The sequence below is a fragment of the Mycetomoellerius zeteki genome, unplaced genomic scaffold, assembly GCF_001594055.1.
Source record: "Mycetomoellerius zeteki isolate Tzet28-1 unplaced genomic scaffold, Tzet1.0 scaffold707, whole genome shotgun sequence".
Taxonomy (NCBI): Eukaryota; Metazoa; Arthropoda; class Insecta; order Hymenoptera; family Formicidae; genus Mycetomoellerius; species Mycetomoellerius zeteki.
Window position 1 is genome coordinate 703,693 of NW_017257728.1, and position 26,119 is coordinate 729,811.

The following is a 26,119-nucleotide window of genomic DNA, read 5'->3' on the forward strand; positions in this document are numbered from 1 at the left end:
TTATAAATTGTTGGGGCATAGTTGCGATTGTTTCGAGCCAAGGGTGAGAAGCTGCCGCGTGTTCCTCACCCCCTGTGTGCTAGAGCAAAGACGATTATTCTTGTCCTGTTTACTCGTTTCCTTAAACGGAAGTGTTGTGCGATCCCCGGATCAAGTCCGCGTTATACGCGAGAGTGAGCTAGAAAAATTATTTCGACTGCGAACCGACAGCCGGTTGTAACTTGTAACGTTTTTCAATTCTACACAGAAAAAGTGCAAACGTGGAAAATAGAAAAATGTAAGAGGATCAAAATTGAAGTGGAAATATATACGTGATACGGAAATGAAAAGCGTGTTTTCTATCTTCTATATTTTTTTTATCTCTATTCTTTAAAATAGAAATTACCAGAGATAACGCCTAGGTAGAATTACTTATTACGGAAATTTTACTTGCGTATATTCGTGCATTCGCAAATTGTAAATACGCAAAATCTTTGGTACAATTTAAATTAAACGGAAAGGATGATTTTGCTGAAGTATATCTAAAACTTTAGGTAAACACAGATTTCAAAATAATTTTGTAGATCCACCAAAATAATTATATAGAACACTCAAACTGGTTATTAGAACGTCAACACTTTTTACAGCATTGCTCATCATATTGGAAAAAGAATTTGGATTGTTGCATTAATTGGAAGTCTGGTTGAAAACGGAAAAATCAGAGTTTTCCGATTAAATCTATTAGAATTATGAGAGATATCCAGATGTCCAATTATGATGACCAGAATTCTAATTGATATAATCAGAATACGCAGAATGATTCGTTCATTTTCAATCAGAAATTTTTCTCAGCGCATGCTTGAGATTTCTATTGTAATTATTTTGATAGTCCGTCAAAATTATTTTCAGATCTGTATCTAACTGTATTTAGATATCAACAAAATCCTTCTTTTCGTGTATATCAAGAAGTTAAATATTCCAAATTGCAGCATCAAAAGTCCTGAATACGTCAATTCTTTAGCGTCCCATCTCCGTTATCTTCGCGACTGGATGTTTGAAAAGTAATTACTGTTCCGCCGTATATCCATTCTAGGCTTTTACGAGCAATCACCCGCAAAAGAATCCTGCTTTAAGAAACGGGAAGCTTTTCGGATCTTAAACATTTCTCCTTCATTGCGCGTGCTCTTTTTGTGGGAATGTGCGAGTCTGGCAGTCACGAGGGCGGAAGAGCCTGGGCTCGTAAGTTCTTCACCTAACGCCCGTAATTACATGTCCGGGAAACGGGGGGGGCGGGAGATGGAAGAAAGAGATGGACACGAAAGATACCGATGGAAGACGGGAGCCGCAACGGCCAACGCTTCGTCGGACTCTGATTTATATTGAGCTTTGCTGGATCCCTAGTCCCGACCTCAAACGGATTTTCGAGGGTTTACGTCGCACAGCTTCCGAAATTCCGGTGAGGAATTTCCTCGGAATCCACAACCTCAGTCTGATTGATTCATTGCTTTTACTTCTAATAGAAAGCTGAGAAGGAATCTGAGAGAAAGTATGTGCTTACTAAAAACTACTCGAATAGTGATTTTATAAATATTGTGACATTAATTACGTATTTTAATAACCAATATTAAATACTTTTTGTTAAATACAATTTTCAGTTTTAAATAAAATTTTACTAAAGACCGTAAAATTAAGATAAAGGAAATAATTACAGTTTAATTTATCCCAGTAAATTTTTAATTCATTTATTTTCACTCTTTTTACTTTAAAATCTGAAAAGCTATCGAAAAGAGTGTTCCGATAAGATAAAAAAAATTTGCTTTTTTTATTCTTAAAATTGCACGAACGAAAACATATCCGAGTTATCGTTAACTGTGACTTCGTGACTTCGCAAGAAGAATCTCAACTGTGTCGTTGACCCTTCGCAGATTACTTCGTAATTCTCGTTATTCTCGTCATGTCGCAATCTGCAAGAAAGACCTCGTAAGAGGCACTCAAAGTTTCAAACGACAACGCGTGACTCCATTAAAAGTCGTCGCGGGAATTCGCGCATTCGATTATAATAATAATTCTAGTCACTGATATGCTCACAAACTCCACGCTACTTTACAGTTTTACATTCTTCTGTTTTGAAGGAACACCGAAAAATGCTTAAAAAATTCTTAAAAAGAAAAAGAAATAGGCGTGCCATATGTAAAAAATTACGAAAGCTTTTAGAGAAATAATAAAAATGTTTTCATTCGCATCCTTTTAGTTTAGCGTAGTTAAAACTGTTAAAACCTCGGAAAGGATTGCTAGTTTTCCAAGCTTCGTTAATGTGCATAATTTATGTTTTTAATAAATGTTAATCTGCACCTCGCGGGGTAAAAATCGCGGCGCGACGCCGCACGCCAAACAAGCAGATTTAAAAAATTTCCATATATCCCATAAACGCTTTGAGGCGGCATGTTCATTAAAATGCCGTAGTGTAGAGCGGAGATTAAGCTTTATTATAAAGGCCGCGAGGGAAAACTGTCGGAGCCGCTCGACTAAATTTCTCGGCTGTATTGTGTCGTGAAAAAGCCTGTTCATAATCATCATGGACGTGATGGAAAGTTTGAGATTTAAAATTAAGGGTAGAATAGAATTATATATAATGATTTCATTTTTAAATTGTTTATAAATGCTGACAGATGTACTGTAGCATTTTTTAATCCCTCTATCACTTTATAGCTACTTTTAATTTTATACGAAAAAAATTAAGCTATATATGACAAAGAATGTCAAATATTTTTTAATTTTAATGAAATGCGCAATTATACATTCAGAAGAAAAAATATAGTGACAATATATAAAAATAATAATTATACAATTTTTATATGTAAAATTTATAATATTATAATATATAATAAATTATATATGTTCCATTTTGTATACATATACTATTTTAAATCAATTTTTTAGTTATTTTTTAATTATAAAATAATTTATAGTTACAAAAAAAAATACGAAATAATTTATTCAAAACGATTCCCAACTATATCAACATTAATTCTATATATAAAACATGTATAGTTGTGTCGCCTTTATAGTTGCTATCACAATGTCTTTCTTTAAGTGCAGAGAGGTTTATTAAGAGAGCCTATGATGAAAATTTCTTAAAAGTTTACAATTTACGTACATTCATGAACATATGTAAGTGAAGAGGAGAAGGAGATCCCTCCCCCTAAATTTTGACAAGAAGAAACAATTAAATGAAAATCTTTTTTATGACGAAAAATTAAATGCTCCAATTTGCTCATATGTTAAGTATTTATAAAAAAATTTGCTGAGGCTCAAAGACTAGCTGCAATATAAATATTTTACTAAATTTCATGTGAAAATAAATTTTTTCTGCTCCCCCCCCTGTTCGATTGAAATCCTGGGTACACTCATGCATGCATCTCGAATAAACAAACATTTGATTTCAACATCAATATTTGTATATTCGAGATGCATGTAATTAAATGTAGAATTAATATACATTGCTGAATTACCTATATCGTATTATTGTTTTATACAATAGTTTACTTTATCGTATAAATTAAATATTAAATTAAATATAAAACTTGTCATCTTTATACTTGCTACCACAATGTTTTTCTTTGAACACCTATAAGAAGGTTCCAATCTTGATTGAGTTTTTAATAAAAATTTCTTAAAAGTTTACTATTCGAAATTAATGTTTGTATATTCAAATTGTAAATTCTCAACTTATCTTTAAATAAATAATGCATATTTATCAAAAACATCACTTTATTAAATTATTGCTGATCGATCAACTGTAAATGAAACTCGAGAAGTGAATGGTTTGAATAAATGATAGCCTGGTTAATATTTTTTTTTATTATTCATTGATCTGTATACTTTCATGGCATTGTTATTTATGTTTTCAAGTCGTCCAGGCACATCACTGCAATATCTAAAATCAATGCGGCACTGGGTAACGGAACAATATTTTACCTGTCGCAACGGGCCCGTCTCCCTCTCCCGGGAACGGCGGACTAGTTCCGAAAGTACCGCGGCTGTGAACTTCGACTCAATACGTCAGCAAACTTAAAATGGAAAGTTGACAACCCGCGGGCATGCCAGGCATTCTGCCTCTGTCGCGTTCAATTTGAATAAACCCACGTCCGCCGGAAAGCCTGCCCCTTTCCTTCTCATAGCCTCCGAATAGATTGCGTCTCTTTCGAACTTATTTAAATTGCGTCACCCTTAATAGAGCACCTCTATCCGAGGAATGCCACGGGACCAACCCCGTCGTTATCGAGCGCTAAATTATTCTAAGCCACCATATTGGCGATCCAGCTATGGTCGGAGAACCGTTAATAATTTACAATGCAAGTTAGTCTATAATAACTCGCGCAAAGTTGGTAGCTCCGGTTGGTAATGACCATAATTAAATTAAGCGGCCCATGGTATGAGACACGGCCGCTTTCTGTTTGCTTCAATAACAGCATAATTTCTCGCAGCCGTGGCAAAATAAAATATGATTTCGACTCCAACTGGATAAAGATTAAACGTTATTATCGCATAATCTTCAATTAGAATCTCATTGCAGGATACTTTCCATTTTAATCAGCTTGAAAAAAATAAGACGTTGCCTAAATAAATTCGAAATTAGACTAGAAATTCTAACTTAATTATCTTCTGCGTAAAAATGTCTGTCATTTCCAAGTGCAAAAATAGAGATATGAAATATTTTGAATAAATTTAAAAATTCCGTAGCGAGAAATTTTTTCTGAGCCAGAAAAACTATGTAAATAAAATTTAAATAAAGATTTTAAATAAATTGTTTTAAGAAACCATTTATGTTTAAATTATTTATAAATAATAATTCTTTAGTTTATATAAAGATTTTAAATTATCTTAACAAATTGTAGTAAATTCTGTCCGATCGGAAGCAGCGGTTCGTTACAGCAGATCTTTTTTCACAGAGACCAAAATAAACCAAACAGACCACGGAATCAGCAGGCGTGGCGTCGATTCGAAAGTTTGCGTAATGATTAACGGGAATGCAAGCGAGAAAGGAGGATGGAAAGTGTAAATGAGATGAAGCAAATTAATGAGGCGTGAATGAGTGTACGTACTTACGCCGATCGCCCGCGGTCTCCTCGGGGCAATTGGGAAATTGCACGCGTGCATCATGCATATACGACAAGTCCCAGACAAACACAGAATATATTGCAAACTAACGCATGCAGGTTGCCGCGCTTAATTGTCAGAAGGACACCCTAAACAACCACAACTGCGCTCCTTTACCACAGTAACATCCATTGTTCTGCTAAACAAATTTTGGTGTTGCATTACTGGTACAGTTTAATAATGCATAATTTGTTATCTCATAATCCAAGTACACGTTTAGTGTTTTGAAAATTACATATTAATCTTCAAACATTGAAGTCAACAAGCTGAAATTGTTTCGCGATATTGAGAACACTATTAAATGTCAGATAGAATTAATCTTACATTAACATGGTGTAATGTATATACGTATATTAATGCATAATCTGTATTGGGTAGGCACCAAAGTTCGTAGTGTTACGATCGGCGAACTTCAAAATTTAAACAGCTGTAAGTTCATTAAGAATGAATGAAATTTTAACTTAGGGAAATTAAAACTTAAAATCTTTACTTTCGAAAATTCCCTACGTCTTTCGAATTTTTGTGATAACTTTTATATACAGAAAACTATAACTGGATATAATTGTAAAAGAGAAAATACATTTTTACATATAAAATATTTTTTTAATTATGAAAATAATATTTCTTTGTTATTTTATGTAAATTTAATTTATTAAATTTACTTGATAATTTATTTTGTAACTGCTTTATCATTTAAAATAATCTGATTTAAAAAAATTAAGATAACTTAAATAATGCTTTCTAAAATTATTTTTTAATTTAATTTCAATTAATATAATATTAACTAATCATAATTTTTAACTAATTAAGTAAGTTAGTTTTTGTTCATGTACTTTTAATAAATTAATTTTAATAAACTTTTAACAAGCTAATTTTGTAAACCAATAACTTTAATTTGATAATAACTTTAACTTAACTTATTTGAAACGGACAAACTTATCCAACCCTGATATTAAAAAAAAACATACATATGTAGTATTCAATATATATATATATATAACGTATAGTATACGGTACATAGCGTATAGCATACAGTTCATATACAGTTGATAAAGTATTATACATATATACTTGTATTTAATAATTTTATAATAAATAATAATAACTTAATAATGTAATAAGTGATTGCAGTGATAATAACATTTCCAACATATCATAATTATTTAATAGTACATTTCAATCAGCGATAATATATGGATATTGATTTGAAGGTTTTTCCTAATATGCATGATGTTTTTGCACTTTTGCGTCGCTTCTCGGCTGTTGAAAAAGTTCATCAGACCAGCGCAGCGACGTAATCCGGCGTGAGAGCGGAACATGATAAATTGCAGTATGTTTGTATATAAAGCGCGGTTTCCTGCTCGTGCAAATATTTGATGCGCGTGTGATTAATTGTGGTTGCCTAATTACCAGTGTACAGCTCAAAATTGCATCTACATGCATACAGGATACCCCAGAACCGTCACTCTACTTCGCGGTCATGAATTCTTTGATGTAGTTCATTTGCACTCGTTGAAAATACGACTGACCGCTATATTTCTGATAATTTTTTAATATACAAAAGCTTCCAATTATTTTATTTTTGTATTCGGGTTTAATATTCAGGTAAAGAATTCGGAAAAATGTGAAATTTATTTTGTTAAATTTTTGGTTAAAAGGTTAATACTAATCCATGGAATACTCATGCATGAGTATTGTTTCTTGTATTAAGGATAACCAGCGTAGTAATAAAACAGACAAGAAAGAATATATTGCACAAAGATCGATTCTAAAATTTCTCATCTCTTACTTAGTCTTGATTAATCTTGAATTTATTTCTTCATATAATGATTAAATTTCACGTAATTTTTTCTTCTGTTTTTATAAAGCGTTGTTTTCTTCGCATACTTATTTATAACTATAATAGTCATAACAGGAAATTCGTAGCTGAAAGGGAGAGATCGGTAATTTTCGGACACTCTGTAACTCATGAGGATGCGCGACGTATGACGTTGCGAGGGCGATATTATTATTTGCAACATCACCGCGAATGGCCGCGAATTGCAAAATTTATCGAATATTCGTCGGAAAAGCGTCCTCTTGCTAAATTAACGTAAACGAAGTTTAATAACAAGTAACTCACTTAATATCGCTAACGAAATAACGGCACTGCTTCACTAGCTTACTGATGGTTTTGGTGGTTGGCGCATTGAATTCTTCGAAAAAAAAAACAAGTAATTATAATAGAAGTACGCACAAAAAGCGTGTCCTAAAATAGATGCATGAAAGATTAATAGGTCGTTATGAATAATTGTGACAGTTGGGTGAATGTGACATTGTAATATATTTAAGAGCTCTGCCTATATTAAATATAATATTTAAGAAATAAATACGTAGCACTTACGTTAACATGTCAAGAAAAAATATCTCAAACTATCACACACTTTGATTTCACCATTTATTTATAATACTTTTGAAAAACACTCAATTTTACGTCCTTTAGACAAAGAAGGGCCTTTAAATAAAGAACAAATTTTTGGTTTATTTTTATCGAATACATAAAAAGTAATTATGCTTTTTTGTATTAAACAAAATTTCATGGTAAAAACTATAAATTTATAAAATTTTTGTTTAAAGCCGAAGCTGTTAACAATTTCAGTTATGGAGGGAAGTTTGTGTGCTTATGTTAAAGTTAATTTCGTGATAATATAATAATTTTATCGTTAATTAAGTTTCTTGCTATATTTAGTAATTATAAATTTATGTATGTTTATATTTAAATTCGTACATGAAATATTTTTTACCGAGAAGGTCCTTATAAAAGTTAAAGGCACCGTTATAAAGAAAAATATAATTTATCAACTATAATCTTTCACTTTTTTTAAAAGCTTTATGATCTTTTACTTTTATGATTTAATTCCATAATAATAAAATGTGAAAGATTATAGTTGAGAAATTACATTTTCTTTATAATAGAAAATCCAATGTTCCATAGAAGACATTATTGTATACGCTCTTTTGAGATGAAGCGAGGATGACACAGGAGTAGGAGGTACTCTAATGCAGCTTGTTATTGCGTTCAACGTGCAACAATGCTCGCTCACGCTCGAGCGAACACAAATATGCTCCACGTAACGGCGTCACTGCTCTAAGACGCTACCGGGTGAATCGACTGTTTGGTTTCTCGCGTCGCCGGCTTCGTGTCTCCGGCAAATTGTGCGCAAGCTGTTATCAATGGCATTCGCGCGACGGTTGTCGGCTTAAGAGGATTTCGCGACTTCCTTTTGTTAATCGTCTTCCATTGATCATTCAGGATTGATTCTGTACTAGCAAGCGTCGCTGAAGGTACAATAATCTGTAATCGAACGCGAGAAATATCCGTGTTTACCTAGGACACCCTTAGTATTTTGCAAATTCTGGCGACCGTGCGCATTCTCGACTCGCTGTATTCTACGGGTCATTGTGAGATAAAGTGGTCCGGCCATCTAACGACGTCGTTATTATCACGCGGGATGTACTTCTTAGTATGTGCTCAGCGCGTTACGCCACTCGACTTGCAAGAAAAGCGACCCTGCACAAACCCGTACTTTCCGGTGAGAAGCGCGTCGAAAAGTCGGGAAACCTCCAGGTAGTCAGTCTTTGCCTTGAAAACCTTCTATGTATTTTTTACTTTCAAGATATTCATGTTTACGCAAAATACACAAAAGTAAAACTATTTACGTTTCACGAAGCTGCTGCTATATTTATTACTATCCCCTAAATTTAATCGGTATTACATATTATATCCTATCTTTTATACTCCCATTTTCGTGCTTTTACTTTTTTGATACTGATGTTAGATTTAAATTGTGGCAACTTTAATTTTTATTGGATGTTATTGCTAACATATTCCTCAAGAATTCTGCATAAATTTAAAGTCTTCATATGCATTTATATGAGAGTAATGTTAATTTAAAAACCGATATTTCATATTCCTTACTTTTATTTTACATACAGTTTTTGGCCATATTATTAAACGCATATTTTTACAATTTATTAATTTCCAAGGATTAGATTTATATATAATATTGTGATATATCCTGTCACTGTTGTCATTGTCTCATCTGTCATTGTTGTAATCGATTGAAATATCATATGTAAAAAAATCTTTATCTATAAAATGGATGCATTTGTTTTAATTCATCATTCACTTGTCATTCACAATGTCTATGAAAACGTATGAACATCTGTTAGCAGGTGACAGCAAGGAAAGCGCATGTATTTTCTGTTTCTATTACAGAAATATCGTTTTATTATTTATTTATCTCTCATAGCCAATTTAAATTAAGTTCTTTTAATTTTATTATTTTATTTTTACTGCGTAAATTTGATTTAAATACATGCATGTCATTATTAGAATCGAGGTTTTAATAGCTATCAATGGTGGTTTAAGAAAACGTTAAAAACACATGTATAGTATATCCTTTTATCTTACAAAAATCAATATTTGATGAATGTTATCAAAACTGTATTTTTATTAATTGAAAATTTCCGAACGAAAAAAAAAATCATATTTTAAATATATAAAAATAAAAATGGTCATTTTGGCTAAAATGTCCAAAAAAAATCCGTGTGTTTAACAATATGGCTAGGTACTGTAATAACTCAACATTTCTCTCTCAATGAATAAACGACCTGATTCAAAAGTTCGATCGCTTTTTTCGCGTTCTATTTACTATAGGATAACGAGGCAAGTTGAATTGTACGAAATGATTCAGCGGCCTTTTGATTCGTGATCGCGGAAAAAATCCGATACGCAAATGACAGGGATGATGCATTGCGATCTCTGGTATATCCCAATTTATTAGAGGCCTGTGTGAATTATTTCGAGATAGAATCATAATATCGACGGGTGCATTTGTATGATAGGCCGATAGCCATTCCGTCGCCTTCACACGTATAATTTCCGCGCGAATAGCGACAAGACTAATGCTCATAGTATTGATATAGTACGATGGCATCCGATTACGTTGAATAATATGATGTAACACAAATTCGTTTGCGTGCCGCTCGTTTCTTGAATAATTTAGTGTTGTTAATCGCGAATAAGTCATTATCTCTATCGGCACTTCCAAAGGAATTATCAATGTTGCTATTCCGCCAAAGCCATCAAGGAGGAAATATTTAGAATGATGGGATATACATAGAATATACAGGGTCTTCAAAAAAGTTCGGAAACTCTAAAATATCTCGAAAACAAAGCATTTTGCAAAAAAATGTTTCAGATAAAAGTTGTATGGTTTGCGTATGCGTACCAATAATCACAAATTAGAAATTATATATAACTTCATCGTCATAGATAGAAAATTTACTATCTTAGGAAAATCCTGTATTTAAATCCTTCATAACATGACTAAGAAGTAAGATATTGAAATTTAAAAAATGCAATTTTATAGGGGATGAACGATATATATTTATGACTTCTAATTGGAATTTCAAGATAATGTTGATTTTCTTTATAAAAGATATCAAATATGTGAGAAATAATGTCAGATAATCCGTTTTTTTAATCTGACATTAAACCTCATTTATCTTGGAAACCTGATGTGCTGGAATTTTTAGCTTACGGAGTTGTTTACAGTTATTGTATTTAAAAATCTATAAGAACACCTTTGAATTCTTTGATTTAAAGTAATTTTTTCTGTTGTAAACTAATGTAATTAAACAAAAGTCTGACGTTATTAATTCGTGTTGGATATCGAATACAATCGCGATATTTTGCCATGCAAGATCATATATGATAGATGACATTTTTTGCATACTGTAATTCAGTCGATAACAATTTTACTGTCGTTATATCGCAGTATACATTGTTAAATTTATTCGTTGTTATAGAGTTGGCTCTCAGAGGAGTCAGAGACTCGTGATCGAGGGGTTAAATTAAATTCTAGCTGCACGTGGCATTGTGCTCCATTTTTAATATCCGACATTAATAACGCATCATGAGCCGCAAAGATATGCGATAACGTCGATATACACGGCGGTATGAAAATTCACACAAACAGGATAGTAGGAGAGACATTATTTTCGCGCATTATTTCGCATATTTTGCGTCTTCCATCGCGCGGCATTAATCATTTTTATGAATTACACAGCCGTAGTGTGCTAATACATTATATTTACGTGCACAAAGTTCGCTATTTTATCCAACACAGAATTATAAAATTAATCGCACTTCGACGATGCCAAAAGCAATACGCGATTGGATAGCGCGTTTGATTTAATCGCCGCAACACGACCACGATCGATACGTCGCGTGCGATATTTCGATGCATCGGGTGCGCAGCAAATTCCGGAAATATTCGGATCATTAATCAAAATAAATTTACACAATAGAACTCCGAAATAATTCTTTTAACAATTTGGTTGTCTATAAAAGAATGCATTTTAATAATGCAAATATATTGGATAACTGTGGTTTTTTATTAATAGGTCAATTCTTTCGCTCAGAAATATTCATAGAATATTCTGCATATGTTAAATAATATTCCTTTAATGTATTCAGACTTATAGAATATGTTTTACTTTTTATTCGATTTCCGTGAAACTTCATACACAAAAAAAGGACAAAATGTTTACAGTTTGTATTATAAGCGGAAAAATGTGACAGGTTATTTGATTTTAAAAAAGTGAGGAAGAAAAGTTGGTCACACAAAAAGGAAATTTTACAACAACGAACCGTGAAAAATTGGTACAAAAAGACAATTTGATCAAATTGCAATGGAAAATTCGTAACTTTAGAGATACGAAACGGAGTAAGCGTGTCGATGGACACGCGTTATTGGCCGCATTTGGGCGTGTAATTTCCGCGGCTATCATTGACTCGAGGCGGGCCCGGAATTTAATATTAATACAGAACGCTCGAATTTCGAGAATACCGTCTGTGATATCGGATGACCGGTCCAATTCCCGCGACAACGCCAACTGCAGTGACAACGACGAGCGGTCACTGCATCCTGCAGGAATGTACTTTCCTGGTTTTAGAGCATACGCTTGAACGAGAAACGAGATGAGGAATGCACCGACATACAAACGAACTGCTAGATGTATACTACCTGACAGTCCATTGTGTTGTTGTTGTTACTATTTTTTAATTAGTTTCGTTACTAAAATACCTTCTGTCTACTATGGAACACTTTCCAAATACTTTAATAAAATTATTAAGAATGTATTTCACAACTCAAAACACTACCAAAAACATGAAAATTTCATTTTGATTGTTCTATTATCATATCTGGGTGTTTGTGTAAAATTTGAACACAATTCTCTTATTGATTTAAAAGTTATTTACTTCTATGTAAAATCACGTTTTGTAGTACTTATTTGCAAATTTAATGAGGAAGTAGCATTATGAATGCAATCAAATTTTTTATATATACTATTAAAACTTTAATAAATATTCGTCCAATATACTTCATTTGGATACACTTATTCATCCAAAAGTCATTTATCTAAAATTGCAACAAAGTATGGTAATTGTGCTACATAAGCTATTAAAAGCTTAATAATTTGTAGTTCTCTTGCTGTTGGTTTCAGGTGTAAATACAAAATTTTTTGACGAATATTTTTTGGTTGTTTTTTTTATATTTTTAACTAATATTGCACAATTAAAATTTTCTAACAACAAGACGAAAAAGTAAAAATCAACAAATGGAAGTAAAAGAATAATTTTCATAACGTAGAATCATAAAAAAGTGTATACTCAAAAAAAAACATTGTGATAATAACTATGTATAAAGGTGAGAAAAATTATGATGGCAACTATAAAGATGACAACTATGTAAGTTTTATGTAGTACATGTAATTAAATAAATTATTTTATAGTATTGCAATAACTACAAAATGATTTTTTTTAATTATGTATGTGTGTGTACATCAATTCTACCCATAAAACATGTATATAGTTGCTTTTAAAGTTGCATCAACTATTTTTTTTCTCTTAAAAAATTTGTCTTTAGAAATTATAAGAAACTTCTAAGAACAAAAATATACGACAATTCCGAGATAGTATGTTGCTAAACTTCTCGGATATATCAGTCTAATTGGAAGCGTCAGGTTAAAATTCTGTTAAACTAAAGTTCACTTAAATCTTAAATCCAACTGAAGAAAAGAGATTATCCTCCATTTGCGCTCATGAAACTTGATTAGCCGAGAGTCGTTACTCTTTGTTATTAAATAATTCTGACTTGTGACAAAATTTCATCGAGTTTGCGAATTCTTTGAACAAAGAACTCGTAAAAAAAATCAATCTGGTACAAACGAGTAACGTTGGTTACGTATTCGGTACACGATAACCGCAGATAACGGGATAGGCCGAACGTTGAAAAAAGATCACCGATTGCAATTGTTTATGCAAGCCGCTAGATCGGAACAACGTGCGACGGAATTTATCGACGTTCGCCGATAAAAAAAAAAGGGAGAAAAAAGGAAAAAGCGACACGCGCGATCTCGGAATATCGAGTTCCGTAAATCGCAGGGAATAACAGGGGAAGAGTCAGCAACACACTGTTCTCGCTGTCGTTTCCAGCGGGTTCGCGTAATCGCCGGGGCACGCTGTGCCGACCAGGGACCGTCGACGCGACGTGACGCGACGTGGGGAACGGTCCTTCCGAAAGGGCGTGCGCGAATATTTCGAGTCGCGCATCCTGGCGCGGCTCCGGTGCATAAATTTCGGACGTGCCGGCTATGGTTTATACCGGCGGGATTAAATAACTTGACCCGCCAGCAACATATCACGGCCGTGTACGGCACGCGCGTCGACCTCCCCGCGCTCCCGTACGTCGCTGACGTGCAGCGACCGTATCCGCCCTAACGCCGACACAGCGCGGCGCGGCGACGTGATTGCAATGTACACGCGCTCCCACGTCGATCTGCATGTCGCAATTTTTATTCATTCATATAGTGTCACGTGTGATTATCTCCATTATCGCTGTTATCGTTACTACTTCTTTCTGTTATTAACGTTATAAAGATTATTAAAATCTAATGAGCGATATTTATATTAATAACAGTGCTAATTAATACTAATTAAGATGATTTTTGCGCTTTCTAATAATAGATCTTACTATGTGTAGAAAAAGAGGTTACGTAATTTGTTCTATTAGATATTAACCGAGCAACACAGTTACGTTCAAAATACATTAATGAATGTTATAAATTGTATAATAAACGTATAAACTGAAAAATGAATGTTTTAAAATGGTTTTTTATTAGTTTAAAATACCGTTTTTTTATACGAGACATTAGGAAGTTTTTGCAATACCGTTTATCCAGATACGGTGAACGCTAAGGTCAGGTTATCTTCTTCTTAACAACTAATCAAGAAAAGGATAACGTGACTTTAGCATTCATCGTATTTGGATTCACGTTATTGCAAAAACTCTCTATTTTGACCGTTTAATCCTCCATTTGCAATTTGGGTCTTTTTGGGGCAAAATTTCACTCTCAAATTTCTTCGAAATAGAGGTGGAAGTCCGATTTATTGCTTAGTTACATATTTTTAAATAAATTTTCGTTCTTTTTCTCATTCTTGTTCAAACTTCAGTTTTTATAAATAAAGGTTTTAACATTTCATTTAAAAGGCTCGGATTGTATAGACGGAGAAAATATAAATATTTGCAAACGAAAAGTTAATAAATATACATTTAATGTTAATAACATCTGTTTAACATTTTTATACATCATAAAAATGTTTCGTTTAAATGTTTTTTAAACGCAGTTTGCTTAGGTATTGAGACGTTCGATTTCTTCTTCTTGGAAACATATTTTGCTTTAGAAATGTAAATGATTCTTACTGCATTTTACTACTTGAGAGTAAATGAAGTTTATTCGCGCAATTCAAGCAACGTGATCGGCTATCAATAATTTCTAGAAAGTACCGAGTTCAACCGTTCGTCAGGTTTCGCGGTAAGAAACGAGTCGGGGGGCATCCGGCCATTTCTGGTGGAATGTCCATCTTCGTAGTTTGATTAATCAAGATTGGCAAAGCGTGCTGTAAGTGCCGAACTAACCCTTACCGATACTTAGATGAAAGCCAAGCCCAAGCTTCAATAAGGTGAATCAAGTTTGTCAACTCTGATCTACTAGCACTTTCAAGGGACCAAACACAAGAGATACACGCGTGTTAAGTACGTTATCGGGATCGTGAGCGGACTAAGATGAGAGAGTGCTATGACCCGGCAACTTTTGGCTCTGTTTAACTAGTAGATTATAATTACTACTGACGAATTAGATTTCAATATTCAGGCGAAAGGTGAGCGGAGAGATAAGGAATAAAGAAGAAACGTTGCGAATTCAATAAAATATTAATAATTAAAATTTAAATCTATTACATAGACATATGTAAAGCCGATGTTGTATGTTAAATTTATAATTAAAAATTACTGGTTTTGATAGTCTATATAAACATTTATTCTGAAGATTAAACTTAAAAATTCAGATACTGAGATTTCAATATTTTTCGAGTTACAAGAAAATAAAAAGGTCAATTATAACGTGTAGTATTTATACCTTGAAGTAATTGCTCTAATTGCCCTTATATTACGTATCAGTCTATCATTTGTAGTACCAACTGATATAGCTCACAAGGAAACAGTCACAAACCCACGAATGCGACCATTAACCGTGAGCATTTAATTAAGGGATGACGATATATCCCTAAAGTTGAAAAAGACACAAGAAAATTAGCGTTTTTGAGATAATAAAAGGAAATGGATTTTAAAGATTTAAGATTCAATTTCCTTTCATTATCTCAGAAATATTAATTTTCTGTTTGTATCCTTTTTTTATAAAACACAACGACAAGTACATTAATATCTATAAAATATTTCCTATTTCTTCTTTATTTACGCAATACTAAGTGTAAACTTTCTATAAACTTCGAACAATTTGCATGCTATGAAATTACTGTTTTGTTGCATATTATGTGACACCAAATGCGCTAGTAAATGGCTAACCGATCAATAATGCGTTAATAACAATTACCTATATTCTATCAGCTTTGATGTGTATTCTTGTATGCACAATAGATCAACGGACGGTTACGCTATATTCTAGGCTGATTTAAACATTTACATTAATCTGTCCTAACCTATCTATTTTAGTATACATGTATGTACATACATATGACGTATGTATAATGCATCCGTGAGATGTTGTATTTAACTGTGAATATATTCACAGAACCATTATCTCGGATTAAAATAAAAGGTAATATGGCATTCACTGATGCGATACGATGCCGGAGTTGTAACTCCATTATAACAGCGTCAGTCTGCAAAATACAAATATAAAATTCAAATCCAATGCTAAAAATAATAAATATTTAGAGAAATATTGCGCGCATCGAGCTTTATATTCGTCTACTCTATTTATCAAGTGTATCAATGTTCACTAAAATAATTATACACAGTTTGCAGAAAAGTTCTTTTACCGAGCTTTTATAAGCATCATAAATAACCTTTTTTTTTCTCTTATTTTTATCATACAAATACATTACCCAAGTAAACGGAAATAGATGAATTGCGCAAAAGATAAATAATACAGAATGTGTTTCAGATCACCCAGAGGGAAATGCAGGAAAATCTATTCAAATTTTCTTCTTAAAGGTATTCATTGCGTGTTTGAACTAGGTATTTTGAACATATCTAACAATAAGAAAGAAATTTAAAAAGACAAAAAATGTTCCTTCATTTTTCTTTTGATTAAGGAAATGAACTAATAAGAAATAATACTATTTTTTTTTTAATAATAGCGGGAATTCACTTTTTTATTTAAATCTCATTTAAATTTATCAAATTTTTAATTTGATAAATTAAAAAATTTTTGAAGTCTAGGAAAAATAATGATTCATTAATTTGTGACATTTCATTAGTTTTTTCATAAATTGGAAATAATATAAGAAAAAATTTTAGCTAAAAGTTACTTATTTCAAAAAAATCCACGAAGTAAGTACCTCGATTTACAACGCTCGTATTTAATATTTTGATCTGACTACGTTTATTTTATTTCCTGTAGTTTCCAGAAAACTGAAACGCCATCGTTAGATAATTTAGATAGGCTTTGGTAATGAAAAATTTTTCCCCAACTTTCAACTACTATCTATTTTTGAATAAAAAGGAGAGTAGCACAGGTAGTCTGAATAAAACACTTTATATATAGATAATAAATTATTTACCTCATAGCTGCTTTATTCGATATCACCTGAACACTTTCTTTCTTCCTCTTCTTTCTCTTTAAAAGCCTTTCGCATAAAACTCACCTGCAAAGATTATAATTCACAATCATATTCATAGTAACTACTAGAATACACCACTAATCATGCAATACTTTGTACTACACTCGACGTTAAACAACATGAAATATTTTTAATAAACAATAGATATATTACAATAAATATATTTCATTATTTGAATTATTCATAGCGATTCATATCACTCTGCATACTTAATTTAAAAATAGGTGAGCAAATTATGTTAAAATCGACGGTTTAGTTCCATTATTCGTTTGCTCTATTCTTATTTCAACTAGACGAATGTCACGCAAAATATCTATTTCGGTAAATTGCTGCCTTGAATACGCTTATGAATCGTTAATTGCCGACTTAATTAATTGTGCAGGTTAATAGACGCTAATTATAATCATCAATGATCACGTTTCGAGGAATAGTAACGCAACAACATTTGAAACCCAGTTCGAAACCTAGTCGTCACGCAAATGATCAAGCAGTCTTGTGTATACAACAACGCGTTATATGCAAAGAAAAAAAGAAAGTACCATGAATGTATGCTGTATATACATGCGTGTCTCGAAATATTTAATGCTTTGTAAAATAAATTCGCATTCTATTCTGTTTCTCCATTTTAAATTAACTTTGATGAACAGGCTATTGTTGCATATTAAATATAACATTTATTTGAAGAACACATCTTATTTTTTATTTAAAGCAAAAAAATTGCTGGGGATTATCATCAGGGCTTCCATTTTATTTGTATAATTTACTGGAATTACAATCACGACGTGCTGATCTAGAATTTCTTCGTTGGTGTAGTCGCGCCTTGCTTTGTCCGCTGGCAGCTAGGCAAATCTTTGCTCAATTAATTAGCAGTAATTGCAATTTAGTCGACGAACGTGGAAACAAGGACAGAGCTGGAAGTTTCCGCTAGTGTATGCGTGGCATTCGCTCGTAGTCAGATATTATTCGACTGTAAGAACGTACACAGGTACACTGAGAATTACGAGCTGTGCAACAATAAAATTAATCCTTTATTCGCGCGCAAAGATAAACTTATACAATCCATCATTATACGAGCGCATCTTTCGCGATTAAATCCAGGAAATTTGCGCGGAAATTACAAACTTTTATTTACGTGACTTGCAATGAGACATTGTCATATTAAATTCCATCAGTTCTTAGCAGCGAATCACATTTAAAACAATGCATTCATCTCGACGAGTAAATGAATTGAAGAATATATATTTTAGAATAATGTAAAGATTTTTTAGAATAATGTAGAATAGAATAACTTCATAATTTATAACTTCCATATACATATATTACTGCATTTGTTATATGTTGAATAAATTTTGTTATATGCTATAGAAATTCCGTAACCTTAATCGTAAACTTAAGATATCTCGATTGATGGAAAATATAAAGAAGCTATTAACATTCTCGTCGCAAATAAATTGATTCCTGAGTGAAATTATTATTTTATCATCGATAAGTCCTTTGTTGAGAAGGATGCAGTATTCGAGAAGGCAACATTGCAAAGACGAGCAAAAAGACTAAAGGGACAATTTCTTTCCCTTCATATGCTATCTCTCGTGGGCTGCCAATCCCGTTTTTATTATGACTCAATCGTTCGTATCTTCCGTAAACCATGGCGCTTTGCAATATGAGCGGCGTCGTTTTCTCGACAAATGCAGGAGATTCCCATAACGACGGCAACCGGAATGAAATCTTTATAGCTTATTGAACCGAGCGATATCCAGCTTCGATCGCCACGTTCTAAAAAAGAAGTTACTTGTAATCGATAGTCAATCGATAGTCATCTTCTCTATCTTAAAATTTTTCTGACGAATATATATGTGCCGGCATTCATAATCGGTATTTAATATTTAAAGTTGTCTTAAGTAAAATCTTAACCCAATAAACACAAAGTAATATATATATATATATATATTAACATAACGTCAATGTTATAATTTTACACTCAATAATATAACCATTACTTAAAATAGGTATACGTTATATTTATATTATTGAATGTAAAACTATAACGTTGATGAGTTTATATTACTGTTAGTTGATGTTTACTAATTGTAAGATGATATCATATATAGAGCTATATTAGCATCTTAAGACATTACTCTTTAAGATGATCTTAAAATAAGAACGAATTATGAATATACGTTTTGAAGTTATGACAGACTCTTGATTACAAATATATATTTGCTAATTAAAGAGAATGATTTCGTTAATCATCAAGGATATGTCTATCAATTGTCAAATGCTGTAATGTTAGGTCCCTTGATCGTCTAACGTGTCACCAGCAGTCACCAGTGACCAGCACAGACGTACCCAATAACCGTTAGAGTATCTTCGTAGTAATGATCAATACTGACAGCATTATTGGGTTCTCTTCACTTTTCCGGACAGTGCTGTAATTGATGCACCAGTCAATTAATATAGCATGTACATGACAGTATACACTGATTAGACTCTGGCCAGATCCTATAATTCCATCTAGATCACGACTTAACGATAATTCAGCTTCGATCCAATTGCGCTCTTTCCATGCATAAAACGTATGAAAAGTTTGCATAAAAGACTGATGTAAGCGATGGTCGTTTAAACGGTCTATTCAATCCCAACGATATTATAATATAATAGGGTAAACTGTTCCGTGTTATTGCGTTCTTAACTACGGATATTCGAAATGCGCATAGCGGACTATTGTCGTGATATAGCGCGTACGGGCGATGCTCTGAATCCTTGAATATGTCCTGCGGTCACGTCTTACTAGTTTGGCAATTTTATCCTGTTCCCGGTAGTTGCACTTCGAGCTCCTCGCTGTGTGCAGAGTAGAATTATTCGTAACTGAAAACTTTGCGTAAATGTTATAGATACCTTTATAAAATGTACTTAGTAATGATCTATAATAGCCGATAAATGTTTATTAAAGAAAATTCTATATTTCTTAAATTTCCAATGGTTTAACAAATACTTTGTTACTTTTATGCGCAAATAACAAATAATTTTAGTTATGAATTCTACTTATCGCTTGTAATAACAAATATGTTATCTATATTTTTAACCTCTTTAATCGTCGAGAATATCATAATTTGTTTTGTCGAGATTTTAATTAATAGATATTCATATTCAAAAACTGAAACAATGATTGTTAAGAAAAAGAAATATTTAACTCTCTTTGTAATAATACATTATTTTCAAAGTCATTACGATGTCTATGGAATTTATATTTATATTGTTCCAGGACTTTCCCTAGGCGGCGGGTTGATAGTTCTGGCATCAGCATTGTCGGACGCATCACTAGAGTTACCGGGGAAATACAGTTTGCCGTCAACTGCCGGCATGCAAATGGACGATAACGGTCTACCTCAGTACCATTACGGCTGGTGCCTACAACTCTCGGGATTAGCGCTGATGCTCGCGGAAGTAGCGGCCGTTTTAACGATGTCCGGTTACATGGCACGGTTCTCCACGGTCGAAGAGATGGTGAAGTTGTCGATTAACACTCTCGCCGCAGATCGGCTCACTTGGTTTTAGCTAGGGATTCACTTGGACCCATTAGATCCCAGTAAAACATGAAACATCTGTCCGAGGTCGCACAAGTGGATTTCTAGCTTTATCAACATGTGTTTCGCAATCATGTTTCGTTTAATCGAGGGATGTTCATGCTCTTTGATTTCCTTTTAGGTGAGAGTCATGGTCCCGGGTGCCGAAAGAAAGCTGAGGGAACAGAGAGGATTTAGCTCAGAGTATCTTGTGAGAGCGCATCAGAAATCACCAGGACCGCCGCAGACCCGACCCTTCGGCCAGCCAACCAAAAGTGGGTGAACTTATTGCTAAAGAGGGTGTTCTGCGTATGTACAATGATGCGACACGTCGGATATTTACGTAATTGAAAAGATCGAAAGATCCGTTATCCGTACAAATCGTACGGTCGGATAGAATTCTAAGATCCAGAGATCCGAGAAAAAATCCCAATGATATCTATAAAAAATTTTTTTTTAATCTTCTAAGTACTGCGGAACACCCTGTAAAATAAACAATGATTTCTCATGCTTTGGAGGAAAGTAAATCCATTTCTGTGTCCTAGCGCCTCAAAAAATAGCCGAAGAAGGAACTTCATTGCTCTGCAAATCAGCGCCCGATATCTGCGCGTCGAATCCACAGGCCATCAGTTACGTCGATAAGGCAGACCTATCGCACGTCTTGCCGGTCTACCCGGACGGCAAGAACATCGACCCACGGTACAACAATTTCGATAAGTCGGAAGGCAACGTCATAGATTCTCGACTGAGCGGCTTCACCGATAAAGAAGGCTTCATTGATTCTCGAATTCTGTCCGATTCCAGACAAAACATGATCGCTTTTACGGATAACAAGGAACCTGATCAGGAACAGCGATACACTGAGTTCTCTACAAGAAACACCGATCAGAATATCGTAGATTCCAGATTGAGCGGTTTCGTCGACAAAGAGGGTCTTCTTGATTCTAGATTAAGTGGCTACGTCGACAAGAATGAATCCTTACTGGATACCCCGTTCGGTTTCGACACTAGATTCAACAGTCTGGCTGGACAGACTGTCCCAATCACGCTAAAGAATCAGAACGCCTCGGTATCGGCTATTCAATCACAGTATATATATCAAAATTTTGGAACAATACATTCGGGCATTCTTAAAGTATCAGAACCTGGTACCAGCTCCAGTTCCAATTCCAGTCAACGTAGCATGACCTTGCAAAACCCAAAACGGAAGTCGCAAATCGCTCAGAACACCTTTAGCACGATGGAATGCGAAAAGAGGAAGCGAGCGTCCGGGTTAACTGGCAAGACGAGCTTTTACACTGGAAGTGCCGTATGACCACCACCCCCACCTCCGACACCGAGGTAACTCCCAGAAGAGGACACCCCATTGTAGCCGGAACTCGATGCGACTTTCGAGTTGGGTCGGAGGATATTCATCACTGATCGCGCCTAAAGGGAGAAAAAAGAATGAATTTTTTACCAGCTAAAGATACTCTGCCGTATTTATTAAAAATGCGCTTGTCGATAAACGGTACGTAAAAAAAAAACGCGTTCTTGTCAACTATCGGCATTGCAGGTTTCTACGATGAATTTAAAAAGCTGCCAAAAGAATGCCAATTTTACAATTATGCGCGCCATAATAATATATTAATTTAAGAGGATGCTGGAGTGACTAAATTGTCGACACATTGCAGATCGATAAAAATTTCCAAATTTACTGAACGGAATCAAAAATCCTTTTATAAGATTAAAGTAGACGCAAAATTTTAGAAGGTGGTGCAGTGGATTTTATTAAAATCGAAAAAGGTTAGAAACTTATTTATTTTTTAATTCGTGTAGAGTTGTCACTTGTTTTCTTAATACAAAGGTTATAAATGGCTCGTATATGGACAAACTCTGCACTACTCGTCGCGGATTATGTGAATGAACGCAATAATGAGCTTATGAAACTAAGATTAAAAGCTTAAAAAAAAGATTTATGTTTGAACTGTAAATTACGTGTATACGTATGCTTGCTAAACAAAGCAGTAACTGTGTCTAGCAGTAGATGCTCGATCTTGCAAAAGATAGTGTTGCAATATGTTAGATAAGAACAGATGTATGCGTTTGAGTAAGACAGAAAGATAATATAAGAAATGAATTAAAGATATCACTTCTATCTTCATTGATCAAATTCGGCCGTTACTCCAGCATCGCCTTAAAATGGTATCGAAATAGTTAGATTCATCAAAAGTACAATTCGTACAAAAGAAAGGATGCGAACGTAATCTGTCAATAAAGTTGCGAGCAAATTTACTTCGTTAAATAAATTAAACGAGAGATAAAAATGATGAACGATTACTCTTTCATCATTTTATATAATGAAAAATAAGATAATGTCCGTCATTCACTGTTAAAACTTTAACTTAACATCATAATCGCGTTTCAGCTGCATAACCAGTCGAACAAAGCTATAAAGTGAAATTAATATTAATATAGTCAATATGTTGTAACATAATTGATGGTCGATATACTCCAGATAAATCGGGCGCAACTTTTATATACTTTTATTTAATAATAATAATGCATTTAATAATAAGTAACCACGAAGATGCCGTTTTGTAAAATCAAATGAAGTTGTTTATCATTAAAGATTTTCTCAATTTCTTCTCAAGTAGCACAGCAGCGTTTGCAAGGGCTAAAAAAAGCGCTTATATATACTTTTTTAGTGCTTTTTTTAAATGTTTTGTAGGCGCTGTGTGCTACTTGAGCTTCAGCGATATACACGCTCTAATTGTATCACTTATATATAATCGAGGACATATCAAAAATAAAAATGTTTCCGTTGATTATGTTATGATTACTGTAAAGTTATATTTTAAATTCGAGCTTTACTGATTTTGAATATCTTTTATAATTAAAACGGATGATAGATGTTTTATGTGCCCGCATATAAGAAAAAATAATGCGTACATCAATATGCTGTAACGATCGTAGTTGAGTAAAATAAAATATTTCTTTTCTATAAAATGAATTTGTTTTCCTTTTTCTATTCATGTATAACATTTATCAACCTAGACTGCACTCAATATTTATAAAATACGTTCTTCAACAAAATTATCGCAAAATTATCTATGCATTTCTGTTCTTTACTTAAAGCATAAATTCTCCGACCGATGTATCATGACTCTTAAAACAAAGTTATAGACCGATATTTATAGCTGATCACCCGAAGAAAAAAAACGAAAACATAGACAAATATATGAGACAGGTTGGTCAATTGATGCAAATAATAAGATAAAGCTTAACGATTTTCGATGCTTTATTACATAGCATTTATTTTATTATACATTTTTTCTCAGATAAATAGATAATGCAGCAGATATAATAATAACATACGTGCTAGATTTTAATATTTTAAATTTCGTCTTGTCGCAATCTATTCTGATTAAAATCCAGTATTTCTAAACTACATTTAACGTCTCGGATGTAATTGGAAGATGAGCAATTCTTGCCATTTTTAGTTTACACGCATACATATAAATAAATGATTGGAGAGTTAATTTTAAATTGTATAAATAAAATGAAAAGAAAGTTAACGTACAAATACAGTAACAGTACTTTATAATTTTATTATACAAATATAAAATAAACCTGAGGTGCGGAGATGCAATAATGATTGAGCGATCTGTATACTAGAAAAGTGGACATTCATGTAGGCCAGTGAGGCAAAATTTTTAAAAGAAAAGGATAAACTCAGATTCACACTATTTAGCGGCGAATGACATCGACTACATAAGGGCCAGAGATTTGCGAACGTTTCTTCGCGCATACGTTTTCAATTTCTTCCGCTCCCACCATCTCTTTTAATTCGTCATAGGTATTTGTCTTCGTCGTACTATCGCAAAGCGCGACTGCAGTATATGCGACAGGCACGTTATTTCGGTACATAACTCTTTTGAATGGATACATAGAGATGCCTTGACCCATCAGTTCGACTTTCTCATCCTTACGCGAATATCGATCTTGATCTCCGAGATTAAATTGAATATCACATTGCATGAAATTTCATCGTTAATCCTCCTTTGAAGCTGTTATGAATGATCTACCGTTTTTGGTATATGAATCTTCCTTCTCGCAGAAGAAATAGAATCAGATCAAACAATATCCATAATGATATGTTCTCTTCTTGTTCACAAATAAATCCTTAAACACACGACGAATCAAGTCAAGTTGGATTCCAATATATTCTTAGTTTCTCCTCATTTATCGATGTCTTTTTTTTAATTAGAGGGATTTACATTACTTTAATATATGTTTTACATTTTTTTTATTTGATCGCACTAATCGCTATACTCAATTGTTTCCTCGTACTCCACCGATTGTTGAGCCCTAGTGGACGAAGAAGTGACGGATTTAACCGAGGTCGATGACTCTACGACTGACTTTGTCTGGACGCTCTGCACCGATTTCGTTGTCGCGACGGATTTCATCGCTGACGTTATGTTCGTCGATTGTTCAACGAGACTGCTGCTTGAGTCGTTTACTGAAAGAATATATGTATTATTACTATCGTAGATTGTGTCACAGATTTTTGAATGACATGCATTTTGAAGGCTAATCAGATTTTGTTTGTCACACGTTATATTTAGCAGATTTCAATAAACACATTTATCAATTAACACATTAATTTCGATTAAAGTCAATTTAGTTGATATTATTATATATTAACAATTTCAAAAATTGTATAGTCTTAATGAAAAATTAATTAATTAATCACACAAAAATGAATAAAAAAAGCCTCTAAGAGCCGACGAAGATTATTGTTGCGAATTAAAATTTATTAAAATTTGATACAATTAAACGTTTCGACCCACAGTTAGGGTCCTCTTCAGTAATTGCGTCAAAATTTGAAAAGTGAGATTTCTACATAACTAAAATTAAGATCAATAGTTTATACAATAGACTATGTGTCAATTACAAAGTTGTTTATCAAATAATAATTATGTATGTTAATTAATATTAATTGTATGATCGCATTTCAATAATTCTGTATTCGACTCCAATAGAAGTATATTCAACCCAAGTGTATTCGACACAAGACCTGCCGTATCCCTTTGACGGCGGTGTCGCGTACTGTTGGCGAATGAACTTTAAAGTTCTTAGGTTATTTTGGATTTACTTTTTACATTATTATTATAATATT

At 33.3% G+C, this 26,119-nt stretch overlaps 1 protein-coding gene across 2 annotated transcripts in view; it reads left to right on the forward strand.

The window, feature by feature from the left end:
- The window catches only part of LOC108729231 (uncharacterized), a 111,474-nt gene extending 88,867 nt beyond the window's left edge, over nucleotides 1-22,607 (forward strand). The window contains exons 4-7 of one of the 2 annotated variants that reach the window (XM_018458245.1): nucleotides 20,655-20,896; nucleotides 21,098-21,230; nucleotides 21,501-21,654; nucleotides 21,760-22,607. In XM_018458245.1, the coding sequence (XP_018313747.1) occupies nucleotides 20,655-20,896; nucleotides 21,098-21,230; nucleotides 21,501-21,654; nucleotides 21,760-22,270 (1,040 nt within the window). In that variant the 3' untranslated portion in view covers nucleotides 22,271-22,607. Of the gene's footprint in view, nucleotides 1-20,654; nucleotides 20,897-21,097; nucleotides 21,231-21,500 lie in introns of both variants that reach the window. The other variant, XM_018458244.1, reaches the window with a different exon arrangement.
- The last annotated feature ends 3,512 nt before the right edge of the window (nucleotides 22,608-26,119 follow it).